General features: G+C 47.6%; 1 protein-coding gene across 1 annotated transcript; it reads left to right on the top strand.

Annotated features, from left to right (window-relative positions):
* Positions 1–3,927: 3,927 nt before the first annotated feature.
* On the top strand, positions 3,928–10,936 carry sf3b2 (splicing factor 3b, subunit 2). Its single transcript, XM_068728178.1, is given in 28 exon segments — positions 3,928–4,079; positions 4,527–4,540; positions 4,578–4,610; positions 4,715–4,765; positions 4,927–4,998; positions 5,000–5,158; positions 5,672–5,762; positions 5,892–5,966; positions 5,969–5,985; positions 6,156–6,264; positions 6,365–6,465; positions 6,554–6,566; positions 6,569–6,630; positions 6,633–6,818; positions 6,907–7,029; positions 7,122–7,202; positions 7,296–7,523; positions 7,620–7,742; positions 7,744–7,770; positions 7,907–8,014; positions 8,266–8,391; positions 8,478–8,496; positions 8,499–8,584; positions 8,714–8,856; positions 9,126–9,227; positions 9,738–9,854; positions 10,271–10,445; positions 10,553–10,936. Coding segments are annotated over 28 exon segments (2,643 nt in total). The 5' UTR covers positions 3,928–3,949; the 3' UTR covers positions 10,625–10,936.
* Positions 10,937–11,392: the final 456 nt, after the last annotated feature.

Below are 11,392 nucleotides of genomic sequence, written 5' to 3'. Positions count from 1 at the left end.
CGCTCTGAGGAACTCCAGTTTCCACGGCTCACTGTGAACCACACCTATTGAAAACATCCCAGCACACTGACTGAACAATGTTCCTGCTAACAGAGCCACAGAACAGAGCACATGGCTACAACATCAAGTTTACAGACCGTGAAGAATCGTTTTATTGCGTTAGAATAAAAAATTTGACCACTTTTACTACAAATTCTGACACTGCTGATGCTATCAAGGGATGGTACTACAACTACTTTATACCACACTAGCAGATAACTACAATTATACTGTTTTTTATATATATATATTATATTACTGCTAAAAGGCTACTACAGCACTAGCTAGCTAACAGTCCCAGCAGCTGTAGCTAGATAGCAGTGCTAGCAGCTGTAGCTAACTAGCAGTCTCAGCAGCTGTAGCTAGCTAAAAGTGCTAGCACTACCACTGCTAGTGCATAACACCTATTTACACTTCAGTATCTAAAACTATTTATACTATTCTACCATGTTTTCTAGTAAAATGATTAAGACCACAATAACAGATACTTTTGATACTACCAAACTCAAAACTTGTTAGTTACCGAACTGTGTCATAGCATTAAGTATCAAAAACTGAAGGAGTGAAAGCTAACATTAGCATTGAATGTCTGGCCAGATTTTCACTGTTTTATCAGACGGTTTCTAATTCAAATCAGAATTTTGGTAATTTAAGACTTATCTATTTGGGCTATTCTTTTTTGAGGTTTTATTCTTCAAAATAAGGTATTTTTAAAACAGTACTCCTTTAGCATTGGTACACAAAACTCACTAGCACTACCAAAAAATGTATTGTACTTTATTCATCCCCACATTTTGTCCTCTGTATTTGACCCATCCTTATACTGGGATAGGGATGAGAAGCGCCCGGGGAGCGGGTTAGGGGTTCAGTGTCTTGCTCAGGGACACTTCGGCACAGGACTCGGAGCAGCCGAGGATTGAACAGGCAACCGCGAACAGGCAACTCTCTACCCAATGAGCCACGGCCACGCCATATGTGACACAGTATGTCACTGTACATGCCATTTGTTCCCCCTTGTTAAGCTACTTTAATACCAGTTATTAAAATAACATTATGTCAAAGTAGGTTTGATACTGTAGGAAACAACAAAATATACTATATTCCACTAACAACAACAACCCATCTTGGTGGTTTTCATCTCTGCTGCGTGTTATCGGGGCGCCACTCTGCCCAACGTGAGTTCAATCTGTCTGTAATGAATATTTCATGTCCCCTCACATGTGAAATACACTTACATACACCCCCCCCCCCCCCCCCCCCCCCCCCCCCCTTAGACACACACACACACACACACACACACACAAATATATCCTCCACCTCAGTGCAGGTAGTGACATCTATGAGAAATGACAAGCAGTAGACTGCATGTCCAGACGCATAAAGAAAAGCCACCACACTTTTTCACCAGCAGCCACAGTCCAACAACACAGAGCTGAATCACAACACAGGACAAAAAAAAAATCCCCCCAAGACTCTGCTGGAGCTAATTTGTTTGCATTTCTCTGCTGGAGAAATAATATGCTTGCACCCAAAAACACAACATATTGTGTTTATGTGCACATGGATCAGCATGCTATTTCCTCCATATCATAGCTGCCATTGTACAATTTTGAGACATGATATGCAGCTGCAAAATGAAAAGTGTGCAAGATATGGGGACACAGGGGTCACATGAGTTTTACCAGCAGTCCCACAAGGATTTTGAAAACCAACCCAAAACGTCAGCGCAGTCTGTGAGTCTACTGCGTTTCTGCTGATGCGTGTCCGAGTCTCGTGTGCCAGTGGTTTTCAGCAGTCTTGCCCTAAATACTGTAAGTAAGTAATGCTTGCGGTGAGTGTGGGGGGTGTCCATGTTTGTGCAGTGAGTAAGCATTTCTGACCTGCCTCTGGTGCATTTCTGCACGCAGGGGTTCATATTCCAAACACTGTGAAATGAAATATCCAAAAGAGAAAAATAGACCTGCAGAGAAACTACACACACACCACACACACACACACACACACACCACACACACACACACACACGCTTGCACCTACACACATGTCTGTTGAGGAGAATGAATGCAATGACTCTTGGGAGTGATCTCCCTCAAAAGTAGGATGTAGGAAATTGACTTCACACTCACTTAAAACGAGCTGCTCCATTTAGATAACACTTAATCCACCATTCTACTGTGAGTGGTTGAATGTTACAGTGAATATCAAGTGTATATTTAAGGCATGTCCTCGTGCATGGTTCACACAGATAAGCATGCAGTCCTCGGTGGTGGGTGTGGTCCCTGAGAGGCGATCCAGTGTCCAGCTGTCAGGACTGCAACTTTCTTCAAGTTGACCAACACGAACAGCTGGGCTCGACCCCCCGTTTCGTTGCACACTAACCCTCCCCATCGGAGACGGTATCCGTATTACAGTGCGCGGAGGACACAACCGCACGCGATAAACAAGAGATTTTACGCGCAAGTAATCGGGCAGATTTCATGGTGTGTGTTTGGGTTTTTTTTTTATGGTGTCGCGAAAGTTATAAAAGCGAAGAGTTTGCTCTACGTGATTGCGTACAGTTTTCACAACACGACTTACAAACTTCCAAAATCTTCTCGTGAAAAAAAAAAAGTTCGGGCTCAAACGTCAAAAGGCATTTTTAGATATGCGTCTGGCTGCAGCGCGACGCAAACTGCAGGACGCAAACCAGTGTTAATGAAGGGATTGTATATTTACCTTTCCGGATGTTTTCCTCTAGAAGGCAGTTTATTTAGACATTCAATATCCAGCTTAGCTTTCCTTCCATGTTTGTTGAAGGTTCAACCCCTCCCCTGCTCTCTCTACCAGCGCGTATTATTTAGAAAACGAACGCCCTGCTGCCTATGTTCTGAACTGGATCTAATGTGCACCCTTCACACTGCGTCTGCGCGATATCCGCTAGTCATAAAAGCCCACTACAGTGGAAGGGAGGGCTTTTATACACTCTGTGCTTTCATGCACTGTAGTTGTTTTTTTTTCCTGCACAGACCACACAGTGCCAGATACAGAAGTTCAATCTTTTTGGGGTGGATTTATTTGCACTGTTGGGACTTATTATGACGATGTGCATTATTATGGGAGTTAATGCGTCCTAATTGTAGCTTTGCCCTTTTCAGTGCTGAGATGTTATGTCCTTAGATACTGAATTCAAGTACACTTTGAAGTTTACTTACATTATAAACCACTTTTAACTTAATTTCGAAGGATATCTTTGTCCCTTAGCAGTTTACAAATGATTATTTTACAACCAGAAGGCCTTTTTTGCAGCATCAGCGTCATCACCTAATGAAATATTATAGACTATATTCTCAAACTTCCCAACAGTAGGTGGAATAGTTAGGTCAATCTCGACCAGATGCAACATCATATGTATAAGAGCACCAGTAATAACAATCCCCTCCACCCATAATAATATATACCAACTCAACACTTCTGCTGCATATTGGTTACTTACTTTGGAAACTTTAAATATATGATTACATCCTTTTCTTTTACCTTTGAATGCAGGGCTATCAATTGAGTAGGCTTACATTGTGGTAATGCTACTTTTATTTAAGTAATACATCTACATACTTCTTCCAACATTACTACTACTGCTACTATATTTGATGTTGTTGTTGTTGTTGTTTTTATAATAAGCTTTTAAAACAGAATGTTTTACACATTCACACGAAGCCATAAGGAATGATTTTAGGGATGTCACACAAGATTAAAGCTGTCAACAAGGACATCTAGAGGCTACATTTTGTAAATGCGACGTTCATCCTTTCGGACTACATATCCCAGCAGGGAGTGCGGCAGGTGCTTCCCGTCATGCTTTGCGCTCGTCCGGTTCTGCGCCGCTCGCGTGTCCTCCGCAGCCGCCCGTTGTCCCCATTGAGAGAACCTGAACATGGCATCCGACGGACCGCCGGGCACCGAATCCCTCCCGTCCGATTTAGGCAGTGCTATCGCGGCGCTGAACACATGGAGCCACCCGGAGCTTCACGCCAAGCTGGCGGAGCTGGGAGCGCCCACGATGGGTAAGATAAGACCGGGGAAAAAAAAGGAGAGCGCAGTGGAGGGAAAGGACTGTTTAGCTAACGATAGCTAGTCAGTTGCTAACGCTAGCTGGCAAAACGTAACACTTCCGTTGCTGTTAGCTAAAGTTAGGCCCCGCGGTGTGTTTACACTCATTGAAAATGTACGTGCATTATCTAATGCAGGCAATTTAACACTACCAATAAAAAACGTAATGAAAGCAGCACTAACGGCACATACCCCCGTGGGTAAGTAGCCCATTGAGTTAGCTGTTAGCTTGTTAAGCTATCTTCAATGAAGTACCATGTAGCGCTTGTCAGAGTTAACGTTAGCTGACTTCTCTGGTAGTCCGTTTAGCTGTTGAAGGGGCTTAACTAGTGTGCAAACGCAGCTCGTTGTTGCGCGCTCTGCGTTTCGTCCTTGAAGTAAGTCTTTTATCGGTTCTTCAGGTCCCCAGAGAGGAGCTGATGGACAGACTGAAGGGCTACATGATTCAGGAGCTGATGGACAGACTGAAGGGCTACATGATTCAGGTAAATGGAACTACTACTAAGTCTGCGCCTGCAGCCCGAGCCTGCTGCCCATCGAGTCTTCTGCACTAACGTATTCACCCACATGTTTGTGTTTCTCTCTGCAGACGGGGATCCTCCTCAGCAAACCCAACGATGACAAATCAATGGGCTCCCAGGTAAATGTCACGTATCAAATGGAAAAAAAAACCCAGCTGAAAATGTGTGAAACCTCTTGTATGTGTTGCACCGTTATTCCACCCTCAAAGGAAAACCCTTCTGTTAGTTTGTACATTTATGCCAAATACAAATTAGTTTTCCCGCGTTTCCTCCTCTCCAGATGCAAGGAATCCCTCCCATGCCCCCGATGCCCATGCCTCCCATGCCTCCTGGCATTGGCATGCTCCAGGCCCATGAGCATGATGCCCGGGGGGCCCCCTCCGCCTGGCATCCACATGGCCATGGAGCCCCCGGGTTTGCCCCCTCCCGGCCTGTCGCAGGACGACCAGCTGAAGATGGCCCAGCACAGAGCGGCCATGGTGCTGCAGCAGGAGGAGAGAGCCAAGCAGCAGGTGAGGTTTTAACGGACTGTGATAATCCACAAATGATAGAGAGCAACACAAAGTATCTGCTTTGGAGAATCTGACTGAAACCACAGCAGCTCCTGCCGCACTTATCTGTCTGACAGATGCTAGCCACAGTCGCTGCAGAGCAGACGGACGGTACCGTGACGTGACTTTTTGTCTGACTGTTGCCCGGTCGTTGGTTGATTCTGTGTATCACAGGGTGAGTCCCGTGTCCTGGATGAACAGGATCTCCTGGAGCAGGAAGGGGTGAGACGATGGAGATAGTCCACCTGGTCAGAGAGAGCTTCCCGTAGGATTTAGAGATTTGGTCAAATGTAACAAAGACTCTTAGGAAAGAGGCTTTGTGCATTTCCAAATTATATACCAGCTTAAAAAGAATCACCTCCTAACAGTTCGGGCGCATCCTGTTCTCCCTTCTCTCCCTTAGAACCCTCGATTCTACTCCTTTTCTATCACTTGTGTATTTTAAGTCTCCTCTCCTTCCTCCTTGTACATCAGGCTGCGGTGATGATGGAACAGGAGCGTCAGCAGGAGATGGTCAAGATGCACCAGGGGCCCAGAGGCATGCCTCCCATGGGCGGAGTGAGAGGTACGCTGGCAATGTGGCGTTCGTGTTCACATGTTTTTTTTTTAGGGCCAGACTTTTCATCCCGCGTCTGGTGTGAATTATCACATCGTCGGTGAGGTTTTATCGCCTGACATCTGTCTCTTTTTGCAGGTATGGATCCCCGCGGGCCGCTGCCTCCTGGTGTCAGCATGATGCCGACCCAGAAACAGAGAGTGCCGCCTCCTCCGGAGAAGATAACAGAGAGGTAGGCCAATCCCACTGATGTTCCAGTTAAAGCTGGGGAATAGAGTGGACATTAGCTTTAGAATCAGTGCACTTTTCTAGTTTTTGGGGACTTTGATCTCCTCATTGATTGATGGCGGAGACTCCCGGTGCTACATTCTTGGTCACAAGTCTTTCTCGCTTCCGTTCCAGGTGTGGCAGAGCGAGGAGGTAAGCGTCAGCGGGCCCAAGATCCCCCAAGCTCTGGAGAAGATCCTCCAGCTGAAGGAGATCCGGCAGGAGCAGCTCACCGACCCCGCAGGTGAGTGCCCTGCCGCTGCAAAACGCGGTCCACCGGGACGCAGCAGCATCTGGTTTACTAATCTGATTTCGTCTCGTTTCTGTTCTCCTCCTGTCCGAAGAAGAGGAAGATGACGAGGCAGCAGAGACGGACATGAACAACTCCTCTGCGCCGGTCATGTCTGAGACGGAAGACGACGACAGTCAGATATCTAAGAAAGACGTACGTCTGTTTCTCTGTCCCGTAAGTACCGCTGTACTAGAAAGAGACGTTTTTTCCTAAACTCCAATTTTTGTCCGTTTCCTTTCAGAAAAACCGCAAACGCAGAACCGCAAGAAGAAGAGCAAGAAGAAGCGCGCCCTGGAGAAGAAGGAGCAGGCGGCGGAGGCAGCAGCAGGGAGCAGGAGAAGGAGAAGAAGGAGGGCAGCGACAAAGAGAAGGAGAAGGAGAAAGACAAAGACAAGGAGAAAGAGAAGGAGAAGGAGCCCGAGGTGGAGATCGAGTACATCACAGAGGAGCCGGAGATCTACGACCCCAACTACATCTTCTTCAAGAGGATCTTCGAGGCGTTCAAGGTGGCGACGCAGCACTATTAGCTTTCTCCACTCTTACGTCATGCGCTTTTTGTTTCGCTGTAATGAAGCCATCTCCTTGTCTCTGTAGCTGACCGACGACGTGAAGAAGGAGAAGGAGAAGGAGCCCGAGAAGGCGGAGAAGCAGGGAGACGGCCGTGCTGCGGAAAAAGGCTTCGAGGACGAGAAGAAAGACAGCGACGACAGCGACGACGTACGGATGTTTCCCTTCTGTCGCGAAGATAGAAAAGAATAAAACAAACATCCTGTTTAATGTGAGGATTTCAAAATGTTTTTCATGTGCAGGATATGAGGCCAGATGTACCTAAACTCTCCAAGAAGAAGCTGAGGAGGATGAACAGGCTGACCGTGGCTGAACTCAAACAGGTACATGAAGGCCAGTAGTCTTGTGGAGTCATGGTGATTTTGTTTCTTTGTGTTTGAACCTTTCATTTCTCCTCCTGCGTCTCTCTGCTCCAGCTGGTGGCTCGTCCGGATGTGGTGGAGATGCACGACGTGACGGCCCACGAGCCCAAGCTGCTGGTCCACCTGAAGGCCACCAGGAACACGGTGCCCGTGCCCCGCCACTGGTGCTTCAAGAGGAAGTACCTGCAGGGCAAGAGGGGTATCGAGAAGCCCCCGTTCGAGCTGCCCGAGTTCATCAAGAAGACGGGGATCCAGGAGATGAGGGAGGCCCTGCAGGAGAAGGTGGGAGTCACATTCCTTCCTCTTTAGAAGAGCTGGAGGCGAAAATTCAGACGCGGCGTCTTTATTTTTGTTTGTTTGTTTTTTTTCCGCTCGCAGGAGGACGCCAAAACCATGAAAACCAAAATGAGGGAGAAGGTTCGTCCCAAGATGGGGAAGATCGACATTGACTACCAGAAGCTCCACGACGCCTTCTTCAAGTGGCAGATCAAACCCAAGCTCCACCATCCACGGAGACCTGTACTACGAGGTGCTTCAACCGCTGCCGTTCAGTCCAATCCTTTCATTCTTGATGCTGCTTTTTAAAAGGCCCACAGAGTGACCTGCTGTGTGTGTGTGTGTGTGTGTGTGTGTGTGTGTGTGTGTGTGTGTGTGTGTGTGTGTAGTGTGTGTGTGTCTCTGCAGGGGAAAGAGTTGAGACGCGTCTGAAAGAGAAGAAGCCGGGCGATCTGTCCGATGAGCTGCGCATCGCTCTGGGGATGCCAGTCGGACCCGTAAGATCCGCTCACCTTATTACTCCACTACCACAGGAAGGTCAACTGTTACGCTGACACGTAAATAAGGAGAGGAACGCAAAAGCTGAGATATTAACAGCTAAAAAAAATTAAATACCTGGGAAGATTTTATGTTATGCGACGCTCCACAGAGGATCCAGACAGAAGAGTAAAACTGTGTTTTAAAGCCTGTAGTGAGGACAGGTCAGTGAGCTTACGTGTCTCTTCCTCCTCCTCCCCCCCCCCCCCAGAACGCCCACAAGGTGCCCCCCCCCTGGCTGATCGCCATGCAGAGGTACGGCCCCCCTCCCTCCTACCCCAACCTCAAGATCCCCGGACTCAACTCTCCAATCCAGACGTAAGACGACCACTTCAGAGTTATTTAAATCCGCGCGAAAGACGTTTTTTCCCGTGTCGGTTTTGTTTTTGATCTTCTTCGTCTTCTTGCTCCTCGTTCCGACAGAACTGTACGTTCGGTTACCACGCGGAGGCTGGGGGAAGCCGCCGGTAGATGAGATGGGCAAGCCGCTTTACGGCGACGTGTTCGGGACCAACGCTGCAGACTTCCAGGTCAGGACCCCCCCCCCACACACACACACACACACACACACACACACACACAGGTATAACTGCGGGCTTCTTAGTCGCCTGCCCGGTGTGAGGAGACGTGTCTTAACGGTGTGTTGAACGTGTGGTCAGGCCAAAGCGGAGGAGGAGGAGGTGGATCACGCACCGTGGGGAGAACTGGAGCCGTCGGACGAGGAGTCGTCGGAGGAAGAGGAGGAGGAGGAGAGCGACGAGGAGAAACCAGACGAGACGGGATTCGTCACGCCGGCAGACAGGTACGGAAGTCGCAACGTGTCGATCTGGAGGAGTGGCCATCTGCTGCTGCCGAGTTAACTGAAAGTTTTTCATGATCGTATTAGTGAGTGCTGTGTTCTCGTCATGTGTCATTCTCTTGCTTTTAGTGTTTGCATGAACGAGTGAGGCCCTTCCTGCCTCTTTATGTTCTAACGCTCAGAGTGCTCGTTATTCACAGAGATGCATTCATGAGACGGACACGCGTGACGAAGTCCTCATGTTTTTTCTTCTTCTTCTTCGTGTGTTTCAGTGGGCTGATCACCCCCGGAGGCTTCTCATCAGTCCCCGCCGGCATGGAGACCCCGGAGCTGATAGAGCTGAGGAAGAAGAAGATCGAGGAGGCCATGGATGGGGTGAGCGTCGCTCTGCCAGTCTCCCGTTTACTCCCCAACAGACGGAGCGTTTCACGTTTTGGTTTTCAGTTAATGGGTTCATTGAAAGAGCTTAGAACATGACAGATAAAAGCATTAATGCACATTTACATAAATATCTCTTTATATTAATGGCTGCTGCATAGTTCATCTAAGAAATGAACTGACTCGCTACTTTTTACTGCCTCAAATTAGAGAAGAAATGTCTTTACGCCCACTTTAGAGCTTCATAGTTTAATGGATGAAACGCCGTTTGTTCTCTCCTCGTCACACAGAACATCAGTTGTATTATGAAATATAATTGTTCTCAGTAAAGCTGTATTAAAGTCTTTTTTTTTTTGTGCATTTGAAGCTTCGGTTGAGGTTTTCGAATGAAGAAAATCCTGTAGCCGACAATCATTCGGTTCTAAAACGTTGTCATATTGGATCTAAAATGAGAAATGACGAATATGAGCCGTTTTCTGGGTTTGACCTCGCTCCTGTGTTCATAGCAACGAGACGCCACAGCTGTTCACGGTGCTCCCAGAGAGACGAACCGGTCCCGTGGGAGCCGCCATGATGGCCTCCACGCACATCTACGACGTGTCGGGGGTAAGAGCGCTCTCACTGTTCGTTTATGTGTCCAAATAAACTGAAACGCTGCGACGTTCCGTCCTCTGCCTTTCCTTAACTCTCTCTCTCTCTCTCTCTCTCCTCTCTCTCTCTCTCTCTCTCTCTCTCTCTCTCTCTCTCTCTCGCTCTCTCTCGCTCTCTCTCTCTCTCGCTCTCTGTCTCTGTCTCTCTCTCTTTGTCTCTCTCTCTGTCTCTTTCTCTCTGTCTCTCTCTGTCTCCGTCTCTCTCTCTGTCTCTCTGTCTCCTCTCTCTGTCTCTCTCTCTCTGTCTCTCTCTCTGTCTCTCTCTCTCTCTCTCTGTCTCTCTCTCTCTCTGTCTCTCTCTCTCTCTCTCTGTCTCTCTCTCTCTCTTTGTCTCTCTCTCTCTCTCTCTCTCTCTCTGTGCGGTCTTCAGGGCCATGGCGGCCCGTAAGGCGGGGCGGCGGCCAGGAGTCCCAGGGCGTGGAGGTGGCCCTGGCCCCGGAGGAGCTGGAGCTGGACCCCATGGCCATGACGCAGAAGTACGAGGAGCACGTCCGAGAACAGCAGGCGCAGGTGGAGAAGGAGGACTTCAGCGACATGGTGGCTGAGCACGCAGCCAAACAGAAGGTACGGAGACAAAAGATGTCTTACGCGTGGTTTACCCTCATTTCGGTTTCCCCGTCTGGTGACGTTTGAATATTAATAAGCTCTTGTCTTATTCTCTCCCCGTGCAGCAAAAGAAGAGGAAGGCTCAGCCACAGGACACACGAGGCGGCGCCAAGAAATACAAAGAGTTCAAGTTCTAGAGAACGAGCCGGGAGAGGAAGAGGAGGAGGAAGAGGAAGAGCTGTACGCAGATTTTTAACTTCGGAGGATGCAGACTGCAACATCGATCATCTTTAGACCAGTAATCGTAAACAGTTTTGTTCCTTTTTAAAAAAAAAAAAAAAAAGAAAGAAATCTAATGAGGTGATATTTTCCGTGACGTGATCGGCGTCACATGAGAACGATGACGCGTTTCCTCCGCTTTGAACCTACATTTTTGTCTTGGTTATTTTTACATTGTAGCCAATGTGTGGTTTTTTTCGGTTTTTTTTGTAAATAAATGATAAAACATTCACAGCTGGTTTTCCTTTTTTCATGCTATTCATCCTTCATTTCATCACTCTGGTGGGGAGTTACTGTAAGAAGTGTTCACTTGCATTAGATTGGTGGTAAAAATCAAAGGTATCCGTCAGCTGATCCCCCGTCACAGGCAGGAAGAGGAGCGCTCACTCTGCTCCGGATTCACCGGTAGGATCTAGGACACTCCATTGTGTCCTCTGTGCTATTCTAAGGAACGTGTTGGGGTTTCTAATTACATGTAGAGGAGTTCATAGTGTTGGATTAGTCATGTTTGAGGTTTTAAGGCTGATGGAGATCAGAGCTGCAGTCGAGATTACTTCAGTTTAGTTCAAATGAGCTTAAAATCCAATAAATGGAGGCCAAACCTGTAGAGATTGAAAGCTACACTCCTTGTTCTGTGTTTTTAGGCAAAATATCTAAAAAAAATAACTTGTTTTTTTAGGCAATAA

The sequence above is a fragment of the Cebidichthys violaceus genome, unplaced genomic scaffold (assembly GCF_023349555.1).
Source record: "Cebidichthys violaceus isolate CVI_PGR_0920_01 unplaced genomic scaffold, fCebVio1.0.p SCAF_41, whole genome shotgun sequence".
Lineage (NCBI taxonomy): Eukaryota > Metazoa > Chordata > Actinopteri > Perciformes > Stichaeidae > Cebidichthys > Cebidichthys violaceus.
Note: the sequence above shows the minus strand (reverse complement) of the source record. Positions and strands in the feature narration are given on the sequence as shown.